At 41.6% G+C, this 25,738-nt stretch overlaps 1 protein-coding gene across 1 annotated transcript in view; it reads left to right on the forward strand.

The window, feature by feature from the left end:
- Positions 1-211: 211 nt before the first annotated feature.
- Positions 212-25,738, forward strand: part of LOC309566934 (NXPE family member 1-like) — a gene marked incomplete at both ends in the record, with an annotated part of 56,624 nt that continues 31,097 nt past the window's right edge. Inside the window, 3 exons of the mRNA XM_082272262.1 lie at positions 212-245; positions 2,811-2,875; positions 15,541-15,578. Coding sequence (XP_082128388.1) covers positions 212-245; positions 2,811-2,875; positions 15,541-15,578 — 137 coding nt within the window. The remainder of the gene's footprint in view (positions 246-2,810; positions 2,876-15,540; positions 15,579-25,738) is intronic.

Here is a 25,738-nt window from a genome sequence, read left to right on the forward strand (position 1 = left end):
GGAGGGCTCCGAGGTGTGGGGGGAGAGAGTACCTTCATGCAGGTGTCCCCCTGAAGGGGTATCCTCCGGGAGGTCCGAGTAGTGGACCCGCTGCCTCTCCGGGATGGCAAGGCCTGGGCTGCCGGCGCCATCTTGTCGACCGCGCCAGGGTGGCGGCGGGAAGAAAGCCGTGAGTTTCTTCGCCCCCTTCTCGTCCTTGCGCTTCCTAGACATGTCGGCAGGGTCTGTGCAGCTTCTGGGTGAGAGTAAGATCTGAATCTTGTCTCTAGTGCTGGATTAGCTGTGCCTGGAGCCGGAGCGACAGATTAGGCATCCATCAAGGTCCCGTGCTGGCCACGCCCCCCCCCCTTAAAGTCTCTTTCTCTGCAGCACTTTACATGAATTAATAAGGAGTCTGTATAGAGACTCCTCGTTCATTCATAAACTGACAGTCTGATATAGTAACACTCAGTTTACTGTGATTAGCTGAGCTGTCAGTGGACACAGGTGTGATCGGTAGCGATGGCTGCCTAAAGCCACTCCACTACAGGAAGGGGACTGGTAAATCACATGACTAGGGATGACCTTGCGGTTCGCCCGGCGGTCGGTTCGCGGCGAACTTTGCTACTTCGCAGCCCGCCGATTTTTGCAAACATATGGCGTTGTTCACGGCGGTCATATTAGTTTACATTGGGGAGTACTTTGACCCATGACACAGCCATCAGGTGGAACGGGACAGCCAATTGAAACATTGCAGCACATGGACATACACCCTACCCTGTAAATAGACCTGAGCTGGCGGCCGTTTCACATTCTGCTTTTTGTCAGTGTAGGGAGAGGTCTGCTGTGTGCAGCAGGGACAGATAGTTAGTGACACAAATCGCTCTGTTAAAGTCCACAAAAGTCCTTTTATGGGCTGGTATTTGGTATAGGTCTACAGTCTCTTTTGTCAGTGTAGGGAGAGGTCTGCTGTGTGCACCAGGGACAGATTTGTCAGTGACACAAATCGCTCTGTTAAGGTCCACAAAAGTCATTTTAAGGACTGGTATTTGTTATAGTTGTGCAGTGCACTATATAGGGGTGTAATCCACTTATAATATACTTTGTAATATAGAAAGCATATTATAGTGGATTTGTATTGTGCAGCAGTGTGACTGCTGTGTTGAGAGTTTCTGCAGCAATACTACAAACAGTGACAAAAGCACTTTTAAAGTATTATAACTGGTGTGATAGACCAGTGGCCCCCCAATACCACATATTGAAGTGGGTTGTTATTTAACAGTATACTTTTATAAGAGTGTATTTTAGTCCTGCAAAAAATTGGCCTCTTTTGCTGCGTTAACTGTGCTGTACACAGTGACAACAGTTACTGGCCAATTATTTGTAGAACTGGTGCGATAAACCTGTGGCCCCCCAATACCACGGATTGAAGCGGGGTGTTATATACCTTGTTCCACATATACTGCGCTTCTCTAGAGACTTTTGTCACAGGGTAATTTAAAAAATGACAGGCAGAGGAAGAGGCAGTCCCTTGCACAGTGGTGGTAGGGGTAGGGCAGGAGCAGTAGGCCAGAGCCAAAGTGTGAAGTTTCAGAAGGTGCGTTTGATTACCTCAAAGGACGCACCAGACTTGGTTGAGTAGCTCACTCAGCCTTCCTCTTCTGCACCCTCCTCTTCCTCACTATCTGCACCCTCTTCACTCTCTGCTGTGTGCACCCTAAAAGACACCACCAACACCACCACCACCATATACCCTCCGCTTGAGTTACTGGAATTATTTTCCGATCCATCACAAGACATTTGCGATGTGCAGCCATTGTTGGCATCGGATCAGGAAGAGGAGGTAGCAACAGCCGCCACGCAGCAGTCTGATGACAGTACCCAGATCAGCCCAAGGAGGTTGGTCTCCGCTGTTGCTGCCTACTCCGAGATCTCGAATGTTAGTGGTGGGGAAGGTGACATGGATGATGACGTGTCTATGGATGTCACGTGGGTGGCCACAAGAGAGGAAGAGGAGGGGAGTTCAGAGGGAGAGACGGACCAACAGATAGGGAGGAGAAGCAGGCGGAACTTGCAAAAGCAGACTGCAAATGTATCAGGAGCGAGCCTGCAACCATGTACAGTCACATCTGGCACTCCCAGGACGCTGACACATGGCTCCGCAGTGTGGGCTTTTTTAATGTGTCCGCTGCTGACAATAGTGTTGCCATCTGCAGCCTTTGCAGTTAACCCATAAGTCGCGGTAAGCCCAACACTCACCTAGGGATGACCGCCTTAAGAAGGCACCTGAACTCCCATCACCGAGCCCAGTGGGAGCAACACCGTCAGAACCCATAAAGCCACACTCCAGGCTCTCACCGTCCAGCCTCTTCTCCTTCTCCTCTCTCCTCGCAATTGTCCTCCACTTCACCTTCCATGATGACGTCGTCACATTGTTCTAGAAAAAGGCAGGAACGTAAAAAAATGATGATGCCGGATAACCCTCTTGCCCAGCGTTTGACTGCTGGCTTGTCGGAACTGATAACCCGCCAACTACCCGCCAGACCATCCAGTTACATCTATCTTTCACCATCTCCCCAAAGTTCATAAGGGCTTAGATCCAGTTTTGGGGAGACCCATTGTTTCTGGGATTGGATCTCTCTGTGAAAAATTGTGTGAATGGTTGGACGGTCAATTACAGGACCTTGTACTAGAACTCCCCAGCTACTTAAGGGATACTAAACATCTTTTAAACATTATGGATGCATTTTCATGGACGGAAGACTACATCTGGATTACATGCGATGTTTCCAGTTTATATTCCTCTATACCCCATGATCTTGCTGTTACAGCCATAGATACTTTTCTCAAACAGCGCACTCATTTCAATGCCGAACTACAAGCCTACATTCTTGAGGTATTGTCATTTCTTTTGCAACACAATTTCTTTTCATTTGATGGTAATTTTTACCTCCAAAGGTGTGGGGCAGCGATGGGGGCTAAGTTCTCCCCCTCTCTCGCCAACCTATACATGGGTTGGTGGGAGAGACCCCACATCTTTGGAGGTGACAATCCATTTAGAGATCGAATTGCACTTTACTATCGCTACATAGACGACCTCATCTTTGTCTGTCACAATAGTGTGAATTTGGATGATTTTTTGTTACATTTAAATCACAACTCTTTGAATTTAAAGTTTACAGGCACTTCAAGTGCACAAAAAATAGAATTCTTGGATGTTGTGTTAAGTCATGAAAACAACAGAATCACATCCAATTTATATAGGAAACCTTTGTCCGGTAACAGTTTACTACACGCACACTCTAGTCATCCAATTCACACGATTAAGGGCATCCCTGTAGGACAATTTCTTAGAGTTCGCAGGATTTGCAGTAGCTTACAAGACTTTAAGAAACAAGCGACATTATTATATCATCGTTTTTTGGACAGAGGCTATCCTAAATGGATGTTAAATAGGGCTTATTCTATCGCCTTAAATAAAGATCGCTCAGATCTCCTAACATTAGATAGCTCAAGAAACCCATGTCACACACAACAAGATATTGTTCCCCGGAACAACCATAGGAACACAACATGGAAAAATGCCAGAAAATCTAGGAGTCCCAAAAAAACGATTCCCTTGATCACACTATCTTTGCCCTACAGTTTAGAGTTTAACAAGATAAAAAAGATCATTCTGAAGCAATTGCCCACATTATATACAGATGATATTTGTGCAAATGTTCTTGAAGATGGGGTGAATATAGTAGCAAAGAGGGCAGCCACCTTGGGTAATTCCCTGTCTCCCAGTCTTTATATTTCTGAAAAACCCAATACATCTAGGACATGGCTCTACTGTAAAGGGAATTTCAAGTGTGGCATGTCAGATTGTGTCACCTGCCCACACATTACCAGCGGGGACAATTTTGTCTCTACTTATGATGGGAGGATATACACCATCAAAGATTTTTTCAACTGTAACACAAAATACCTCATTTATTTAATTTCATGTAAATCATGCTCCATGCAATACGTAGGCAGAACCACCCGTAGATTAAAAGATCGGTTCAGAGAGCACCTTAGTGACATCCGTACTTTAAAATCCACTAACATAGCTAAACATTTCAACAATATACATCAAGGAGATATGTCTTTAGTACAGGTCCAAATCATTGACCGTATCACCAGACCTCCTCGAGGTGGTGACATTTTTAAACTACTCTGCAAAAGGGAGGTTTTTTTGGATTTTTAAGTTACACACACGTATACCTCATGGGTTAAACTGGGAATGGGATGTCACTCATTTTTATGAGTGATCTCCCTCCCTCGGCGTCTTTTAACATCTATAACCCATTTCTTTTGGTTTTCATTTGCTCTTTACCCAGTCTGAGCTCAACTTCCCACATCATATTCATGTGCTATTTTCTTGCTTAAACAGGGAACAAATATACTTATCTATTTATAGCGTCCTCGTTCTGTTTCTGATATCAGTGGTTATTGTTATATGTCCACATGTGTGCATTTACAATTTACATGACATCCATCAAATGCGGTCATTGACTATTCTGACCACTTGTTTTCATTACAGTTATGAGGGTCCTCCGTTCATCTCTTTCCCGTTGGTTTTTGGTCCCATGAACTCGCTGCTTCGTTGGCATTAATTAACTATTTATCAGTCTTAATTTTCATGTTTGCCTTCGACTGCCATTATGTGTCTTTTACTAATGCAGCATGTGTTGATATTATTACCCTTGTCTGCTATGGTTTATTGATCTTTTTACTCCCCTTTTTCCAACGGGTACATGTATATAGTGTTTATGGAATATATTCATCTCGACTATGATCTTGCGTCTCCAGACATGCTTCATTATTTTTTATTTCATTTTCTATTAAGTTCACAACAATAAACATCTTCAGTGCAATATTTAAGTTTTATCACTCTCATTTTTGTTACACCCACATCACAGTGTATATCTTCATCAATTAATACATGCACACCATACAACAGATGGTTTTGTCCATTTTATCAGGTTGATTCACCATTTTACATGGTTCACATTATTTTTCTGTTGTTTATTATTCCTCACATCCTTCAATTCAATCAATTCCATTTTTGTCACTTCACTGACACACATATTGTTATTTATTCATTCACATATTTCACTAAATAGCCTTTTACTGCCAATCATGGCATTTCATACATCCTTTGCATTCACTTTTCATCACCTCCAACTACTCACCCTTTCCCCTCCCCCCCCCTTTCTTTTTTCCTTCTTTCCCCCTTTTCCCTTTCCTCTTCCCTTCACCACCCCCCCCCCCCCTTTCCTTTCCTTCTCTTTTTTCCCTTCTTTTTCACATATTCATTGTACATATTTCACGTTCACACACTTGGTTTGATTATAATACTCAAGATCGACATGATGATTTAGATATATGGTGCTGGGTTTGATTGCTATATTTATTTATGCATACATGCACGAATCTTTTTGTAGGATGACCCTTTTTTTGTAGGATGACCCTTTTTTGTATGATGACTTTTTTCTTATATATGAATTTCTCCTACATGAACATGTATGTCATTATATGTTACTATTTTTTATGGTCTTGAGAATATTACCCATGCATGTTCAAGTGTGTGATTGTGCACACCTGTGTTGCATTTGATACATTAGCATACACGTATATATTATGTACACTTTATATATTTTACATTATATATATATCTTTATAATTTTATTGGGAAACAGTTATATCATTATTATTCTTGTTTAATTGTTCACATTCATATAAGATATTTATATCTGTTTTTCCAATATTATCTTTCTTCATTTATTGCTATTTAGATACAGGCATGTCTCGAGACCCAATATCTATGCAAGATAACAGAAGAAAGTTATGCAATATCATGTATTTATATAATGCATTTTTCATTTTGATGTTCATGTTTTGTTGTACATATATTTTCCTCTGCATTATGCCGAGATGGATTTTCCTCTTGCATTTCATGATTTTATTATTATAGTTATTATCACTCATTTTGTATACCCTTTTATGTTGTTCACATTTATTGTCATGTTTGTGAAGCACTCCAATATGTATGTCTAAATATCCCAGGTGCTGAATCACGGACTCATCGGTCTCTCAATTGAGAAACATCTAGTTGATGACACAAACCTGCGATCAATCATCAAATCAGAATGTGTATATTAAACCGATTTCCGTGATCCATCACTACGGTTATGAGTAAGCGGCTGTATGTGCCGTGAAACGCGTTAACCTTTGGATTGCCTGTTCCCCTGCACTGTCTGTTCATCTATGATTTGAAGAATAAATAAGTATTATTTTACTTTCATCTACCTGAGTGCGGTTCCACTACTTCTTTGCAACCCGCCAACTACTGCCATATCAACTGGTGGACTCGGAGGCCTTTCGGAAATTTGTGGCCATTGGAACACCACAATGGAAGGTCCCAAGCAGGAAATATTTGTTGCAGAAGGGCATTCCAGAGCTGTATGGCCATGTTCAGCGGCAAGTGAATATATCTCTGGCACACAGTGTTGGTGCCAAGATACATCTGGCCACAGACACATGGTCTAGCAAACACGGGTAGGGAAGGTATATCACTTTTACTGCCCACTGGGTGAACTTTCTGACGGCTGTCAAGAATGTAACCCGTGGCACCCGTGTAGATTTGGTTGTACCGCCACGGATTGCATGCAGGCCGGCCTCTTCTTCTCCTCCTCCTCCATCCTCCCTCTCCTCCTCGGCTGTCCCCTCCTTTTCCGCTGCGCCTCCCAAGATCCCCAGAACATATTCCACATGCCAGGTGAGATGTTGCCATGCTGTGCTGCATCTGTTGTGCCTGGAAGCCGAGAGCCACACTGGTCCTGCACTCCTTTCAGCTTTGCGTTCACAGGCAGATCAGTGGCTGACACCGCTCAATTTGACAGTTGGTAAAATGGTGTGCGACAATGGTGCCAATCTGCTGAGCACACTGAAACAGGGCAAAATAACACACGTGCTATGCATCCTGAACTTGGTCGTGCCGCAATTTCGTTGCCAAACACCCTGGGGTCCAGGACTAGGGATGATCGAACGGTTCGGGTCCACCATCGGTTCGGCCCGAACATTGGGTGTTCGAGGTTCGGCCGAATTTAGAACTTTTTGCCCAAAAAGTTCGGAATTCGGCAACCAGAACCGCCCAAAATGCAATGCTTCAGGAAATGGGCTTTAAAAGCCCGTGATTGGACCAGAACCATTAGCAAAAGCCAATTGAGGGGGCAGAAGAATGCTAGGAATGTGATTGGAGTGACTAGGGGGTCCCTAGACCAATCATTAGTGAATACGCCCCCCAGTATATAAGATCGCCCCCGCCATATTCCCAGCATTGTTATACTGGACATGGAAGAGAGTGGAAGCAGTTCTGTTAATTTTACTTTAAAAGTGTCATTTAGCTATTTTTAGTGTGAGGAAAGGGATATCTAGTGTAGTTAGAGTGCTCCTTTACACTTAAGTTAGCTTCAAAAATTTAGTTTCTGTAGGGAAAGTGTTAAGTGTCAGGGGACCGTAGTGTAGTGTAGGGTTAACTGACAGTGACTGCTATGGCAGGGTGACAAAACCCTTCCATAGCAGGGTGACCGCTATAGAGAAATGATCATTTCTCTGCTTCGGGACAGGAATGTGGCTTCTCACCAGCAAGCATTTTTTAATGCTGCAGGGGCTGCCACTGCCAGTGCTTTTTTGAGGACATGTTTGATGTCAGACATGACATCTGAATATGTGTATAGGGGGTATATATAGACATATATGTCTGAATATATACCCCTAGACATATATAGGTGTGATAGTAGCAGAAATAAATGCTTGGGCTAATGAAATCATTTACAGTAATATATTTCTGCTACTATCACACCTATATATGTCTAGGGGTATATATTCAGACATATATGCCTATATATACCCCCTATACACATGTTCAGATGTTTTGCCTGCCTCAAAAGAACCCCAAAAAATGCCAAAAAAACGCTAGTGTCAAAAAAAAAAAATGCCCAGGTGTGTTTTTGCTGGCATTTTTTGGGGGGTTTTGGAGGCAGGCAAAACATCAGAACTTGTGCACAGTACCACTATACACAAGTTCAGATGTTTTGCCTGCCTCAAAAGAACCCCAAAAAATGCCAAAAAAAACGCTAGCGTCAAAAAAAAAATGCCCAGGTGTGTTTTTGCTGGCATTTTTTGGGGGGTTTTGGAGGCAGGCAAAACATCAGAACTTGTGCACAGTACCACTATACACAAGTTCAGATGTTTTGCCTGCCTCAAAAGAACCCCAAAAAATGCCAAAAAAAACGCTAGCGTCAAAAAAAAAATGCCCAGGTGTGTTTTTGCTGGCATTTTTTGGGGGGTTTTGGAGGCAGGCAAAACATCAGAACTTGTGCACAGTACCACTATACACAAGTTCAGATGTTTTTCCTGACTGCAAAGAACCCAAAAAAATGCCTGCTATTAAACCGGCAAGGTGTTACAGCAGAGAAGCCATATTCCTGTGCTTAAAGTTTTCTAATACAAACGATCTTTTTTTTATGGTTCTGGACATGCTACAGAGCTGAAACTTCACAGGTACACCTTTTAGACCCCCCAGACATAAAATCACACAAAAAAAAGTTCTTAAAAATTGTCATTTTTGATAAAAAAGCCAATTATTGAAAAATTAAAAAAAAAAAAAAAAAAAGAGATTTTTTGATTTTTACTTTGGATTTAGTATCTGGGGGGTCTAAAAAGTGTACATGTGAAGTTTCAGCTCTGTAGCATGTCCAGAACCCCCCAAAAATTAGCATTTTCTTATAATTTTTATTAGAACAGGAATACGGCTTCTCTACGGCGCTTTTTCTTGCATTTATCGGGCATTTTTGGAGGCAGGCATGACTTTTTTTGGATTTAGTGTCTGGGGGGTCTAAAAAGTGTACCTGTGAAGTTTCAGCTCTGTAGCATGTCCAGAACCAGAAAAAAAGATAATTTTTCAGTAGAGCAGGGATGGTGGGACCCCTCTTTTACACTTATATGATCTTTTTTTGGGGTTCTGGACATGCTACAGAGCTGAAACTTCACAGGTACACCTTTTAGACCCCCCAGACACAAAATCACACAAAAAAGTTCTTAAAAATTGTCATTTTTGATAAAAAAGCCAATTATTGAAAAATAAAAAAAAATAAAAAAATAAAAAAAAAAAGAGATTTTTTTGATTTTTACTTTGGATTTAGTATCTGGGGGGTCTAAAAGGTGTGCATGTGAAGTTTCAGGTCTGTAGCATGTCCAGAACCAGAAAAAAAAAGATTGTTTGTATTAGAAAACTTTAAGCACAGGAATATGGCTTCTCTGCTGTAACACCTTGCCGGTTTAATAGCAGGCATTTTTTTGGGTTCTTTGCAGTCAGGAAAAACATCTGAACTTGTGTATAGTGGTACTGTGCACAAGTTCTGATGTTTTGCCTGCCTCCAAAATCCCCAAAAAATGCCAGCAAAAACACACCTGGGCATTTTTTTTTTGACGCTAGCGTTTTTTTTGGCATTTTTTGGGGTTCTTTTGAGGCAGGCAAAACATCTGAACATGTGTATAGGGTGTATATATAGGCATATATGTCTGAATATATACCCCGAGACATATATAGGTGTGATAGTAGCAGAAATATATTACTGTAAATGATTTCATTAGCGCAAGCATTTATTTCTGCTACTATCACACCTATATATGTCTAGGGGTATATATTCAGACATATATGTCTATATATCCCCCCTATACACATGTTCAGATGTTTTGTCTGCCTCAAAAGAACCCCAAAAAATGCCAAAAAAAAACGCTAGCGTCAAAAAAAAAAATGCCCAGGTGTGTTTTTGCTGGCATTTTTTGGGGAATTTTGGAGGCAGGCAAAACATCAGAACTTGTGCACAGTACTACTATACACAAGTTCAGATGTTTTTCCTGACTGCAAAGAACCCAAAAAAATGCCTGCTATTAAACCGGCAAGGTGTTACAGCAGAGAAGCCATATTCCTGTGCTTAAAGTTTTCTAATACAAACGATCTTTTTTTTTCTGGTTCTGGACATGCTACAGACCTGAAACTTCACATGCACACCTTTTAGACCCCCCAGATACTAAATCCAAAGTAAAAATCAAAAAATCTCTTTTTTTTTTTTTTTTTTTTTTAATTTTTCAATAATTGGCTTTTTTATCAAAAATGACAATTTTTAAGAACTTTTTTTGTGTGATTTTGTGTCTGGGGGGTCTAAAAGGTGTACCTGTGAAGTTTCAGCTCTGTAGCATGTCCAGAACCCCAAAAAAAGATCATATAAGTGTAAAAGAGGGGTCCCACCATCCCTGCTCTACTGAAAAATTATCTTTTTTTCTGGTTCTGGACATGCTACAGAGCTGAAACTTCACAGGTACACTTTTTAGACCCCCCAGACACTAAATCCAAAAAAAGTCATGCCTGCCTCCAAAAATGCCCGATAAATGCAAGAAAAAGCGCCGTAGAGAAGCCGTATTCCTGTTCTAATAAAAATTATAAGAAAATGCTAATTTTTGGGGGGTTCTGGACATGCTACAGACCTGAAACTTCACATGCACACCTTTTAGACCCCCCAGATACTAAATCCAAAGTAAAAATCAAAAAATCTCTTTTTTTTTTTTTTTTTTTAATTTTTCAATAATTGGCTTTTTTATCAAAAATGACAATTTTTAAGAACTTTTTTTGTGTGATTTTGTGTCTGGGGGGTCTAAAAGGTGTACCTGTGAAGTTTCAGCTCTGTAGCATGTCCAGAACCAGAAAAAAAGATCATATAGGTGTTAAAGTTAAAGGAGGCTCCCGAACCACATCCCTGTTCTACTGAAAAATTATCTTTTTTTTTTTCATGGTTCTGGACATGCTACAGAGCTGAAACTTCACATGCACACCTTTTAGACCCCCCAGATAAAAATCAAAAAAATCTCTTTTTTTTTTTTTTTTCTAATTTTTCAATAATTGGCTTTTTTATCAAAAATGACAATTTTTAAGAACTTTTTTTTGTGTGATTAATAGTCCCTGGGGCATGACCCAGAACCCTAGGCACTTTTTAGGGGCATTTATTGGGTTTTAGGGCTTAAAAATGGTGTTTTTGATTACAGAAGTTCGGGTCCCATTGATTTCAATGGGGTTCTGAAATCCGAACCGAACTTTCGTGAAGTTCGGGTGTTCTGGTCGAACCGAACTTTTCAAAAGTTCGATCATCCCTATCCAGGACGTCTTGCGGAAGGCCAGGAAAATCTCAGGCCATTTTAGAAGATCTTACACAGCCATGGCTCGCCTTGCTGACATTCAGCGGCGACATAACCTGCCCATTAGGCGTCTTATTTTTGACTGCCCAACGCGATGGAACTCAACTTTGCATATGCTTGATAGGCTGCTCCAGCAGAAACGTGCAGTTAACGGCTACCTTTACGAACTCTGCGGCAGGACAGGTTCTCAGGAGCTTGGGTTTTTTTCACCTCGCCAGTGGCTGCTCATGCGCGACGCATGCAGACTTCTGCGACCATTCGATGATATCACCAAACTGGTCAGTCACGGCCAAGGCACCATCAGTGATATCGTACCTTACGCCTTTTTTCTGGAGCGTGCATTGCGTCGTGTCATTGATCAAGCCGTCGAGGAGCAGGAAGATGAGGAAGTCGCAATGTTGGATGAAATCCCAGGGGGTGCTACTCCATCTGAGACAAGTCAACAACAGGAGTCTGAATAGGAGTCCGAGGAGGATGGTGCGGGGGCGGATGAGGACGAGCAAGAAGAGCATGCTTTAAACCTTTCTGGGATCCCTGGTGTTATCCGTGGATGGGAGGAGGAGAACGAGGACAAAATTATCCTGGATGATAAGCTGGAGCCAGGCCACTAGACCGCTTCCAGTTTAGTTCGAATAGGGGCCTTCATGCTCCAGTGTTTTAAGGGGGACCCCCATATAAAAAACATAAAGGGCAAGGACCAGTACTGGGTGGCAACGTACTTAGACCCCCCGGTACAAACAAAACATGGCGGAAATGTTACCACCATCACAGAGGGCGGTCAGAATGCAGCACTTCCAAGCCTTGCTGCGAGAAATGCTGCATTCTGCTTTTGCGTGCGCTGGCAGAGGAATTTCTAGTCACAGAGAGACAGTTGCGGGTAGCAATCCAAAAGCACCTGCAAGAAGAGGGCGGTTTGAAGATGTGTTGGTCACTTCAGATATGAGATCCTTCTTTAAGCCGACCCATCGACAGCTGTACTCCGGTCTAGGACCTCAACCCGATAGAACACCTTTGGCATAAATTAGAGCAAGGACTGCGAGCCAGGCCAAACATTTTCATAGACACACTCCTAAACCTTGTAGATAGACCTTCCCAGAAGCAGTGTTCCAACACTTTTGACAATATAGTGTATAATGGAAAGCTTACCTATTCCAAACGTCACTAAACAGAATACCCAAACCATTAAAATCTGGAAGCTTAGAAAATGATCTTCACAAACCACATAAAAAAGAGACAAGGCCACTTCCTAAACTTGAAAGCCACATAACTTAGGACCTACCATGGGTAAGTCCGTTATATCACCCAAAAAATAAAGAAAAGCCTTACCCCAAAAATGTGTGTTAAAGTGGTTCGAAAGCCAAAATGTTTTTTACTTTACGGTATTGCGGTAAAAAAAAAACATTTTACATTTTGCTGTTCTCCCCCCACCTCCAGAAATACTTACCTGAGTCCTCAATCAATCCAGCACTGTGCACAGCTGGATCTCTTCTCATCTCTCTTCCTCTTCACCCAAGGACTTGGGCAGTAGCAGGAGCCATTGGCTGTGAGGAGGAGGCAGAGGGTGGGGTCAAGCCACACTGTGTGTGTCTGTGGAATGCGGCACTATAGACACACACAGCTTGGGAGTGAGCACACATGTGTGCCCCCATAGCAAGTGGATTGCTATGGGGGCACACAGAGAAGAAGAGGAGCCAAGATTGCCGGTGGAGAACCTGAGAAGAGGAAGTTCAGGGCTGCCCTGTGAATTACCATTGCACAGCGCAAGTGAGTATAACATTTTTATTCTTTTTCATTTAAAAAATGGACTTTAGGATAGTAATAATGAGAAACCAAATAAAGACTCTAGCAGTGTAAAAATAAATACAAAGGTTTCGCTTACCACAATCTTCCAGTCACTATCTCAAGTTTTTTTAAATCTTTCCAGGGGAAGTCCTACAATATATGGGCACATTTAATCAAAATTCATAAAATTCAAAATCATTAGGTATCTTCATATTTTGATTGTACTGTATTTATGTATGCCGTTTTTCTTTTCAAGTGGATCATCATTATCATAGATAAAAGGTAGCGTGGATCCTGAGAAAGTGAATTGACCATGAAACGCGTAGATCCAAAGCTATCACATTACAAAAAATATAGTTTGTGAACTGATTTATATTGCTCTGTCTCAAGCACTAATTGATGTTTATCAAATATTGATTTATAATGGTTTTTAATTTTTGTAATAGGGTTGGTTTTGTCTTTTATGTGTTTTTTTTATATCTGATTGCTACAAGGAAAGTCTCCCTTTTTTATCCCTCCTGCCATTCCCTCTTTTGGTTGGCTGTATGGCTGATTCTCTGCCCCCCCCCCCCCCACACACACACACATACACACACACACACACTATTCATCACACTGCCACCTTACAAAGACTTATCACTGGATCTCACCTCTTTTATCCAGCCATGTGCTCAAGCTCCGTGCTTCTCTCCCACAGTCTGTTATCAGCGCTGCCTCCTTCTTCATCTCCCACTTTCTGCACTACTCCCGCCACCTCCCTCTGAGTTCACAGGAGCCAGAACTACATTGGATGCTTTGGTTATCAATGTATCAATCAGTATTGACTGTCAGCGTGCATTGAGAACCACATTGGGAGGTACACATCCACCACAATGTTGATTTGCGGCAGAACCCCTGGGGGGCCACCAAAATTTTCTCATGGACCATCAATGGTCCACAGCCCACTGGTTGGTGACCTCTGTATTAGACCACAGTACATAGTACAGTAAAACCTTGGATTGCGAGCATAATTCGTTCCGGAAGCATGCTTGTAATCCAAAGCACTCTTATATCAAAGCAAGTTTCCCCATAAGAAATAATGGAAACTCAGATGATTCGTTCCACAACCATTTATTCATAAATCTTTCAATTTATAGTCCATATAAAAAGATTATAGCAATGTGATAGGTTGTGTAACCATAAAATGTCCATCCACAAATAGCCGCTTCCACAAGGGGATTGGAAGCAAAATCCAGCAGGAGCTACAGAGTATCAAAAGAGAAGAGAGGCGCCTCTAAGTTTAGCAAAATGGTTCCATTTAATGAAGGTACAACATTTAGCAACTCACATGGTTGATGAATAAAACAGGCACATCTAAGGATGCAGGCATCCGGGGTAAAGCTGTCCACATAGACCATCTTCTGAACCACCGGCTGCTAGTCTGTAATCCTGATCGGGAAGACCACCCTGGAGTAAAGCGATCTGATAGCGAGGGGCAGCATGGAAGGGATGACGTAGATGGTGGTGCAGAGGATGGTCTATGTGGACAGCTTTACCCTGGATGCCTGCATACTTAGATGTGCCTGTTTTAATCATCAACCACGTGATTTGCTAAATGTTGTACCTTCATTAAATGTAACCATATTGCTACACTTAGAAGCACCTCTCTTCTTCTTTTATACTCAGCTGTGACTTGAGGCTACTTGTATATCAAGACATTGCTTGTATATCAAGTCAAAATTTATTTGAAAATTTTGCTTGTCTTGCAAAGCGCTCTTAAACCAAGTTACTCTCAAACCAAGGTTTTACTGTATAGTGAATATAACTTGTGTTCAGGTAAACATGTCAGTGAACATAGAGGTAACGAATGAAAACTAAGTGATAAAACATATGATTAGTCCTTCGATTTTGGTAGTCTTAGGCCGGGTTCACACTTTTGCGGGTGGTTGCTGCTGCAGAACCGCACCTGTTCCCGCACCCGCAATCACCCGCAGGCAAAAAGGTGCTGCAGTTTAGGAGATGTGTGGGGGTGCCATTAATCCCAATGGCACCCCCACGCACCGGATACTGCAGCGCGGTTTCCCCACATTGGGAGCTGCACTGTACTTGCAGACTCCGTGCCAGCAGTGTTTTCAGGAAAAGGTGCAATGAATAAGCTGCCGTGCCCACGCAAAATGTGGCTTGCAGCGCCGCACAAGTGTTAACCTAGCCTTAATGCAGGGTGAGAAGCACAATAAAGTCATTTTTGAAGATGATGTGTATTTGATCCCTGCTTTTATGCATATTACATGTTTCTGTTGGTAAGTCATTTAGTAGTAGAAAAGACAATTTGTCTGTAATATGTAACTTTTTTTCAGCTGGAGTTCATAATGTTTTTTTTTTTTACATTTGCAGCAGATTTCAATTTTTATATTGCAAATGCTATGAACATTCATGTGCTGTATGTGTGCATCAGTATTTGTGTTACGCCTCCTTTCCAGTACAAATGTATAAGCTGTGCAGCCACTGTGACACAAGAGTTCAACGTTGCTCCGATCACCTTCAGGAGATCTCAAGTAAGTCATACCTATTGGTTTAAGGAATGCCTTAATAAAGTACTAGCTTGTTGGTGCTTTGTTTAATTACCATGCAACCCTATGCTAATATATTATAAACTGCATTATTACATATACAATATAGTAACATTATGTATTTGTGTGTTTTTTTACCATTTTTCATATTTGTAGGTAACCATTTAACATTTTATTTGTCTTGCATGTTTTTATTCACTTTTACATTATGTATAGCTTATCTTGATATTATATCCTATATGTAATTATTATGCATTCCTTTATGTAAGTCAAACCAGATTTCCTGATTTACACTGAGATTTTGTATTGCACTACAATTTGTAGGTGAAACTAGAAATTATCACTGGCTGCAAAATCTTATTAAGGTCTCTCAGATCTTACCTAGATAGATATAAGTGAATTTTAAAGTTTTCAGTTTACCTAATTTTCTGTGAAATTTCTGACATTTCGCCTAAATTGGTGTAGGGCAAATTAAGATTTTTGTTTCAGAGTGCAATAGGGTTTAAATTGCCCCTTTTTTTCTTTTTTTGTGTATTTATTTGCCTTGTTTGACTTTTCTTTCCAGTAGGAAAAAATGCAAAAAAAAAAAACAAAACCAACAAGGGAATTGGTAGCTTTAATGGCATCCTAGTCTAAAGCCCCGTACACATGCAACGATTATCGGCCGACCGATCGTCCGTCTTTTGTCCAGAGTGGTGTTTTGTTGGTTGGAATGTGCCTAGACTGCACGCGAATTTTCTCGCCCAACAAAAATCTACTTCAGAAGTGATGTCATGTGTTGGTTTGATTTCTTTGTGTTCTTTCTTCTCTGAGAATGCCCAGTCTTGCTCATCAGATTTTTCCCTGTCGAAATCAGTACTGACTGCACGAAAATCGTCCGTGTTTTGACGGCCAACAAAAATGTTATAGTCTGCACACCAGATTTTTTTCGGCCGAAAAGTTGGAGTCGTTTGTCGGAAGCATCATACTAACAAGCCGAAAATCGGCAGATTGGATGTTGGACGAAAATTCCCTGCCAATTTTCGACGCGTGTGTACGGGGCTTTAGTCCGTAGGGTTTAATATTGAGTTGGCCCACCCTCTGCAGCTATAACAGCTTCAGCTCTTCTGGGAAGGTTTCTCCACAAGGTTTAGGAGTGTGTCTATGGGAATGTTTGGCCATTCTTCCAGAAGCACGTTTGGGAGGTCAGGCAATGAGGTTGAAGAGAAGACCTGGCTCACAGTCTGCGCTCTGATTCATCTGAAAGATGTTCTATCGGGTTGAGGTCAGGACTCTTTGCAAACCAGTCAAGTTTCTGCACCCCAAATTCACTCATCCATGTCTTTGTGGACCTTGCTTTGTGCACTGGTCCAAATCATTTGGTGAGGGGGGATTATGGTGTGGGGTTGTTTTTCAGGGGTTGGGCTTGGCCCCTTAGTTCCAGTGAAGGGAACTCTTAAGGTGTCAGCATACCAACACATTTTGGACAATATCATGCTCTCAACTTTGTGGGAACAGTTTGGGGATAGTCCCTTCCTGTTCAAACATGACTGCGCACCAGTGCACAAAGCAAGGTTCATAAAGACATGGATGAGCAAGTTTGGGGTGGAGGAAATTGACTGGCCTGCACAGAGTCCTGACCTCAACCTGATAGAACACCTTTGGTATGAATTATAGCGGAGGCTGTGAGCCAGGCCTTCTCATCCACATCAGCCCCCTCAAAAATGAGCTTCTGGAAGAATGGTCAAAAATTCCCATAGACACACTCCTAAACCTTGTGGACAGCCTTCTTAGAAGAGTTGAAGCTATTATAGCTGCAAAGGGTGGGACAACTCATTATGAACCCTATGGACTAGGACAGGTATGCCATTAAAGTTCATGTGCGTGTAAAGGCAGGTGTCCTAATACTTTTAGTAATATAGTGTATGTATACAGCCTTTGATGGTACAATGCATACAGTAGATAAAATGTTGTACAGGTTGATCTTTATTTAGTTAGGCAGTAGCTTAGAAAAAAAAAGGCCCAGAAAGGTCCATGATAATGAACGCAATCCGGTGTCTAATGAGTCTGAAAGGGGAAACACATGGGCAAGTTATATCTGATACAGTATAAATGTAATTTCTTGGGTGTTTGGCACTCCAAGGCCTCCCAAAAGTGATACGTAGTCGGAAAACAAAAATGGTTGATACACTATATTACCAAAAGTATTCAGACGCCTGCTTTTACACACACATGAACTTTAATGGCATCCCAGTCTTAGTCCAAAGGGTTCAATACTGAGTTGGCCCACCCTTTGCAGCTATAACAGCTTCAACTCTTCTGGGAAGGCTGTCCACAAGGTTTAGGAGTGTGTCTATGGGAATGTTTGACCATTCTTCCAGAAGCACATTTGAGAGGTCAGGCACTGATGTTGGACAAGAAGACCTGTCTCGCAGTCTCCGCTCCAATTCTTCCCAAAGATGTTCTATCAAGTTGAGGTCAGGACTCGCCACGCCACGTCAAGTTTCCTTCACCCCAAACTCGCTCATCCATGTCTTTATGAACCTTGCTTTGTGCACTGGTGCGCAGTCATGTTGGAACAGGAAGGGGCCATCCTGAAACACAAAGTTGGGAGCATGAAATTGTCCAAAATGTCTTGGTATGCTGATGCCTTAAGAGTTCCCTTCACTGGAACTAAGGGGCCAAACCCAACCCCTGAAAAGCAACCACTCACCAGAATCTCCCCTCCACTAAATAATTTAGACCAGTGAACAATGCAAGGTCCCTAAAGACATGGATTAACATAACTAGTCATCTAGAATCTCATATACACAGTACTATACCCACAGTTGATCCAGAGGAAGGTGAAAACCCCCAACAAAGCATGGTCCAATTTTCTCCAGTAGGGGGAAAAATTCCTTCCTGATCCCCCGAGAGGCAATTGCATATTCTCTGAATCAACTTTGACAAAATTATATAGTGAAATATAATGGCTGCGCTCAACCTAATAATGAATATATAGAGAAAAACAATTGTGCAATACCATGTGCTGTGAGTGAATATAAACAAACAGTATATCTATAATGCAAAACCCAAATGATTGGTAATATTTGCTAGGTGAGTATATACTTAAAACATAAACATAAATAATATGCCATACAAATAAATATGGTGCCAAATAAATCGTGACCAAGTGGCAAAATAGTCCCAACAAAGGAATAAGTTTAAACCACTGCAAACAGTCCGATGTAGATGGAAAAGCTGAAGAATCCTATATTTGTGCTTCTTCCAATAGAAAGACACCTCCACCAAATCACAGGGTCACCCAGTGAGTCAGGCTGCTTACCAGATATGGTGGACCCCTAAATTATAGGGGGTCAGTAAGGACCTTTCTCATAAGTACAGTATAAGCCAGGGTTAGTAGTTGATTCCCACTGTATTCATCAGACCGGATCTATAACAGCCAACATGAAGTATAAACCAGGTATATGATTCCAATAATATCATACCTGATGCTCAGACGATGGGCATTCATCAGTCTTTCTCTCTCTTATTAGTGGCAGTCTCTCATCCTGACAGAGCGCTCTCTCTCAAATCAGATTTCTGACATCCCCTGCAACAAAAATGTCATTTTTGGGGAGATACTCCCAATAGGAACACGTCTAAAGGGATGCAGGCTCAGCAGCTTTCCTCATTAAAGCCCTGCAGCTGCCACAGCTGAAACCACTCCCATTTCACGCACTCAGCACAGAGGCACAAAGGAACAAACAATGCTTTCTTCAGAATAACAAAATGTAGGAATCTGCAACAAAGTTTGTTAAAATCCTTCTAATGTAAATGGATCACCCAGAGGGGAATGTTTTTTTCTCAAGAGAGAATCAATTCAGTTCCTCTAATCTATTCTCATAGATAAGCTCCTCCATGCCTCTTATCAGTTTGGTTACCCTTCGCTGTACTTTCTCCAGTTCCCTGATATGCTTTTTGAGAACTGGTGCCCAAAACGGAACTGCATATTCCAGATGATGTCTTACTAATGATTTGTACAGGGGTAAAATTATATCTCTCTCTCTGCAGTCCATGCCTTTCTTAACTACTTACGACTGTCCCACGTACATTTACTGCGGCAGGGCAGCCCTTAAGTGCAAAATCATGTACCTGTACATGATTCTCGTTGTCGGCTCTGGGGTGGCCACCGGCGCCATGCTCCTGCTGTGACTGGACAAAGGACATCAATTTTTATTTGGGTACAGTGTCGCATGACTGCGCAGTTGTCAGTTAAAGCAAGGCAGTGCCGAATCCCAAAAAATGGCCTGGTCAGGAAGGGGTTTAAAATGGCCTGGTCAGGAAGCTCCTTCTGGAGCTGAAGAGATTAAATACCATCAAAAGAAAGCTCTATTTGTGTAAAATGATAAAAAATTCATTTGGGTACAGTTTTGCATGACCGCGCAATTGCCTTTCAAAATACGACAGGACTGAGAGCTGAAAACTGGCCTGGGCAGGAAGGGGGTTAAAGTGCTGTATTGAGTTACATATATATACATACATAGTATATACACCAGTATTGAGTTGGTTAAGGAGTACCGTAATTTGTCATCATTCCACGAGTGTGCGCAATTTTAAAGCATGACATGTTAGGTATCTATTTATTTGGGGTAACCTGATCTTTCACAGTATACAAACAAACCTGGGCTACCTTTACTGTTTTTTTTTTTTTAAAGTGTATTTCTTTAAAAAAAATTGTGTTTGTAAGACTGCTGCGCAAATACGTTGTGACATAAAATATAGAAATGATCTCCATGTCATTCTCTAGGGTCTCTGCTAAAAAATATATCATGCTTGGGCGTTCTAAGTAATTTTCTAGCAAAAAATACTGATTTTAGCTTGTAAACAGAAATAGGCCCAGTCCTTAACCACTTAAGCCCCGGAGGATTTGGCTGCTAAAAGAGTGTAAATTTTGCAAAAATAGCAATATTTTTCACATTTTTTTATATGAAATTCCCCCCCAAAAAAATGTAAAAATCAAAATTTTTTAACATTTTCGGCCAATTTTGTTTTATGCTACATATGTTTGGTAAAAAAAAAAATCGCAAAAAGCATATTTTTATTGGTTTGCACAAAAGTTATCGCGTTTACTAACAAAGGGAAAAATTTTTGTAATTTTTGTTGTTTTTTTTTTTTAACGCGTAATGGCGGCGATCTGCGATTTTTCTTTTGCGGTACTGCGACATTGCGGCGGACAGATCGGACCCTTGACTGACATTTTTGACACTTTTGGGGTTACCAGTGACATTTCTACAGTAATCAGTGCTATACATATGCACTGTTACTGTAAAAATACACTGGTAGTGAAGGGGTTAACTTTATTTGAGAGGGAGGGGCTGTGTGTGTCCCTAGGGGCGTGATTCTTACTGTGATTGGCTGTGGCTTGAGGTGTAAGGACACTGATCAACGGTTCTACATAGTAGAACCTTGTGATCAGTGTTTTTACACTGAGGAGAATGACAGGTGGCTTGTTTACACAAGCCGCCTGACTTTCTCCCTCTCCCCTGACGATTGCCGAGTGACCGGCGGACATCGGGTCCGCCGGTCACACGCGCGGGGGGGGTCCGTGACCGCGCGGGAGCACGCCTCCGCGGGCGCGCGCTCTCTCCCCATACCCTCCCAGGCTAGTGACGTTCATTAACGTCACTTTGCCTGCGAGGGGCTGACTGCCGCAGTAAATCTACTGACGGCAGTCGGCAAGCGGTTAAGTTGTTAAAAAGCTTCAAGGAAAGATCCCACTCTTCAGCTTCCAACCAGCAAAATCTAGCAAATCTGGCTATGGATGAGTGAATTGGGGTTCAGGAACTTGACTGGCCTGCACAACCGGATAGAACACCTTTGGGATGAATTAGAGTGGAGACTGCGAGCCAGGCCTTCTCGTCCAATTTATTCTTTCTTGAGAAGAGAAGATTAAGGGGGGAAATTATTAACATGTACACATACATAACTTGGTGTTGAATTATTCACTTTAAGGTCATCACAGATGACAAAGGGGCACTCTTTACGTCTAGCGGAAAAAAGATTTTATCTTTAAATTCAGAAAGGTTTCTTAACAGTAAGAGCTGTGAAAATGTGGAATAGACTCCCTCAAGAACTGGTTCTGGCCAGCTCAGTAGATTGCTTTAAAAAAGGCCTGGATTCTTTCCCAAATGTACATAATAGAGCTGGATACTAACATTTTATAGGTAAAGTTGATCCAGGGAATATCCAATTGCCTCTCGGAGGATCAGGAAGGAACTATGGGTATAGGATTTAGTATATAAGATTGTATGATTTTTTTTTTTTTTTTTATATTGGTTGAACAAGATGGACTTGGGTCTTTTTTCAACACGACTAACTATGCAAATCCATGTCTTTATGGAACTTGCCTTGTTCACTGGTCCAAATCATTTGGTGAAGGGGGGATTATGGTGCGTGGTTTCTTTTCAGGTGTTGGGCATGGCCCCTTAGTTCCAGTGAAGGGAACTCTTAAGGTGTCAGCCTACAAAGACATTTTGGACAATTTCATGCTCCCAACATAAAGACATGGATGAGCGAATTTGGGGTGGAGGAACTTGACTGGCCTGCACAAATTCCTGTCCTCAACCCGACAGAACACCTTTGGAATGAATTAGAGAGCAAACTGGGAGCCAGGCCTTCTCTCCAAAATCACTGCCTGGCCTCACAAATGAGCTTCTGGAAGAATGGTCAAACATTCCCATAGACACACTCCTAAACCTTGTGGACAGCCTTCCCAGAAGAGTTCTAGAGGACTAAGACTGGGATGCCATTAAAGTTCATGTGCGTGTAAAGACAGGCATCCCAATGCTTTTGATAATATAGTGTACCTTATTCCCACAGCTGTTGGTAATCTGCAAATCCTTCTTTTTTTTTCTAGGATATGGCCACTGCTTTATAAATGGGCCCCTAAGTACATTGTATCTAATGTGACCCCTGTGTAACTGTGTTCTGAATGTATTTGCTTTCTACAGCATATATCTATTTGAAACTGTCACAAATGCATGGGAAAACAGGATCCTCCATGGGTCATATTTATACACGACATAAAATGACCCCAGGGCATAGATAAGAGCAAAGGAAACATTGACATGCTAGACATATTGACATACCTGTGCAAATATGTTCAATCAATCAATCTGCTAAGCGCTTGAAATGTAGTGGAATATTTTGTTCTCATCTGTGTGAGCAGAAAGACTTAAACTTTTGACTATTTACTCAGCAGACCTACAACTTAAACACCTAGGATCATATATTCCTTTCAGAAAAGCAAAAGTAATATTTGTGCCATGCACAGTATATGAGACTATTAAATCAGTGCATATGGGAAAACAGTCTTTGAACAGAAGGTATTAAAAGTTAAGGGTTGTGCTATCAAAATTATGGATTTATTATCATTATTATTATCATATAGGATTATCATACAGGAGGCCATCAGTTTGCACAGCGCTTTACAATATAAAGGTACAGTTACAATACAAGAGGGTTAAGAGGAGCCTGCTCATAAGAGCTTACAATCTAGTAGGGTGAGAGAAATATAAAAGGGAATAACTGTGGGTGATGAGCTGATGAAAGAATTATTGAGGAAGAATGGGTAATCAACAGTATCAAAGATGCAGAAAGTTCTAGTAGTAAGAGTGCGGAGTGGTCGCTGGTTTTAGTAGTTAGTAAATAGTTAGTGAATTTTAGTATTGCAATTTCTGTGGAGTACTGTGAGTGAAAACCAAACTGTAAGGGCTCAAGAAGGTTGTTTTCAGAGAGGCAGGAGCTCAGACAGTTGTAGACTAAGCATGGGCCAGGAGGATGTATTTTTATAATATAACTAAACTAATACTATAAATAAAAACAAACACAAATTAATTTTTTGGCATAAATAAATGGCCGTGGCACTTTATTGGTTATAAATAAATTAAATAATTATTTATTCAAAATTCCATCAAATAAATTTCAATTCCAACAAAATTATAAAACATAAATCTGTATCGCTCAGTCCCAGAACTCGAGCGAAAATAAACATATTTAAAACCACCAAAGTCCCCCCTTGATCCAAGGGTGACTCTACCACATAAAGTGCCAGCGACGGGTGGGGGGGAGGGGAGCTCGCCAGGCAGTCACTTCCTAACTGAGGGGCTTACCTCAGAGACCCCCTATATAAAGCCTTGGGTCAGAATGTTCTAGAGGGGCGCGCGCTGCTGTGAAGCCCGCCAAAACTATGAGGGGCTACTTTATAACATTTAAAGGGGCAGTGTCCTATAAATTAAATAAATTCTGACACAAATTTTTTTTTTTTTTAACATCCCCTGTCCCATGTGCGAGGGCACCTATTACTTGTGCCCTCTTACCATTCTAAAAGTTTAGAGCTAAATGGGAGCAATGAGATGGGTCTTTCAACCCCAATTCCAAATAAATTGTTAATAACGCTGTATAAAATCTGCCTAAAAAACCAAATGCAATGATTTGCAAATCTCATAAACACATATTTTTTTTGCAAAAGAAAACTTTGGGCCCTAAGATCGCACTGCAATAAAAACAGGCATGATTTAGTGATGGACATCACTGCCGCAGAATTTGTTTGACTAAGTATTTTTTGAACAAGTATAAAAAAACCTAGGCAGTGTGAACTTTATCCCTTTCAGTCAGGACTCAGGTACCTGGTAAGGTTTGGATTCAGTAACACCCAGTTTACACCATGTTGTCATTATAATACGGTTTCTTTGTTGGGTCTATAGCCCAAATAAATATTACTTCTTCAGCCTTGGTTGTTTCAGAGGGTGTGGCATTGCCCGAAGAGCTGTTGTCATCCGGAATCAAGGGGAGGACAGGCTACATAAACTTTTATCAAAACAGGTGGTTCTGATAGGGCCACCCACAGTTCAAATTTCAGCCAATTCAGCAGGAATCTGTTGAAAAGTATTATTAAAGTAAATACATACAGCCCATAACATTATAGCCAGCAAAATATTCAGAAAGCTACACATAAACACACAGCAGTAATAACATCTCTATTTCCAAAATATATTTCAAGCCAGGGGAGCAGCCCATCTAGTAGGGGTAGTGCAGGTAGGTCTAGAAAGTTGGTGGTAATAGGGGATCCTAAAATCATAAGGAATATTAGAATAATTTGTCACCAGGATCGCCTCAACCAAATGGTTTGCTGCCTTCCTGGTGCCAGGATTCAGCATGTGATGGACAGGGTTGATAAATTTACATCGGAGACCCAATCGGAGCCGAAGGCGGCTTTGTCTGAGTCTTCGGCCAGCCGGTGGAGGTGGGATGGAAGACCTGGGCGAGTCGCAGGAGGCGGCCCTTGGCTGTCATTACAAGAAAGCAAGCCGTCGGCTCTAAACATCACCCCAGTACAACCCCTTCAAGCCGAGGCCGCATATTTGCGTTACGTCGGCGCAAAATGGTTAAGAACCAATTTATTGAACTAGACTGCCACTTTAAGGGAAGGACCTCCAAGGTGATATTCTCTGAAATATTGCCTGTGTCATGTGCAACAAAGGAAAGACAGGGGGAGATTAGAATGCTGAATGCATGGCTAAAGACCTGGTGTAAGAAGGAGGGATTTGGGTTTTTAGAGCACTGGGCTGACTTTTCATCGGGGTGCAACCTGTATGCTAAAGATGGTTTGCACCTAAATGGAAGGGGGTCTGCTGTGCAGGCGGAGAGGTTTATTGGAAGGCTGGAGGAGTATTTAAACTAGGATTGAGGGGGGAGGGTGAATTAGAATAAATTGGGGCAGACAGGTTCGATTGGAAATGGCAGTATTTGTACTAAAAAAAAAACATTATAAGTGTGCAAAATATGACAATGAATTAAAGTGTTTGTTCACCAGAAGTCTGCCAAGCAAAATACGTGCTGAAAAGAAGATGTACACTGCTAAGGTGGATCTATATCCACAATCAGCCATGGGTGCTGGACCTCGGAACGCCACAGTATAAACAGGAACATAAAGAGAAAGTGGCCGCACACCAAAACGATAACTTGATAGTAGCAAAGATTTATTTGTACAAATCTAGATACAAGGTACAACAGAATGGAAATGGTAGACGCATTTAACATGACCGACCAACAGCACGCTTGTTCCCTACTAACAAGTAGTAGTAGTAGTATACTACACAAGTAGTGAACAAGCACGCTGTTGG

The sequence above is a fragment of the Pelophylax lessonae genome (assembly GCF_965119305.1).
Source record: "Pelophylax lessonae genome assembly, chromosome: 11".
Taxonomy (NCBI): domain Eukaryota; kingdom Metazoa; phylum Chordata; class Amphibia; order Anura; family Ranidae; genus Pelophylax; species Pelophylax lessonae.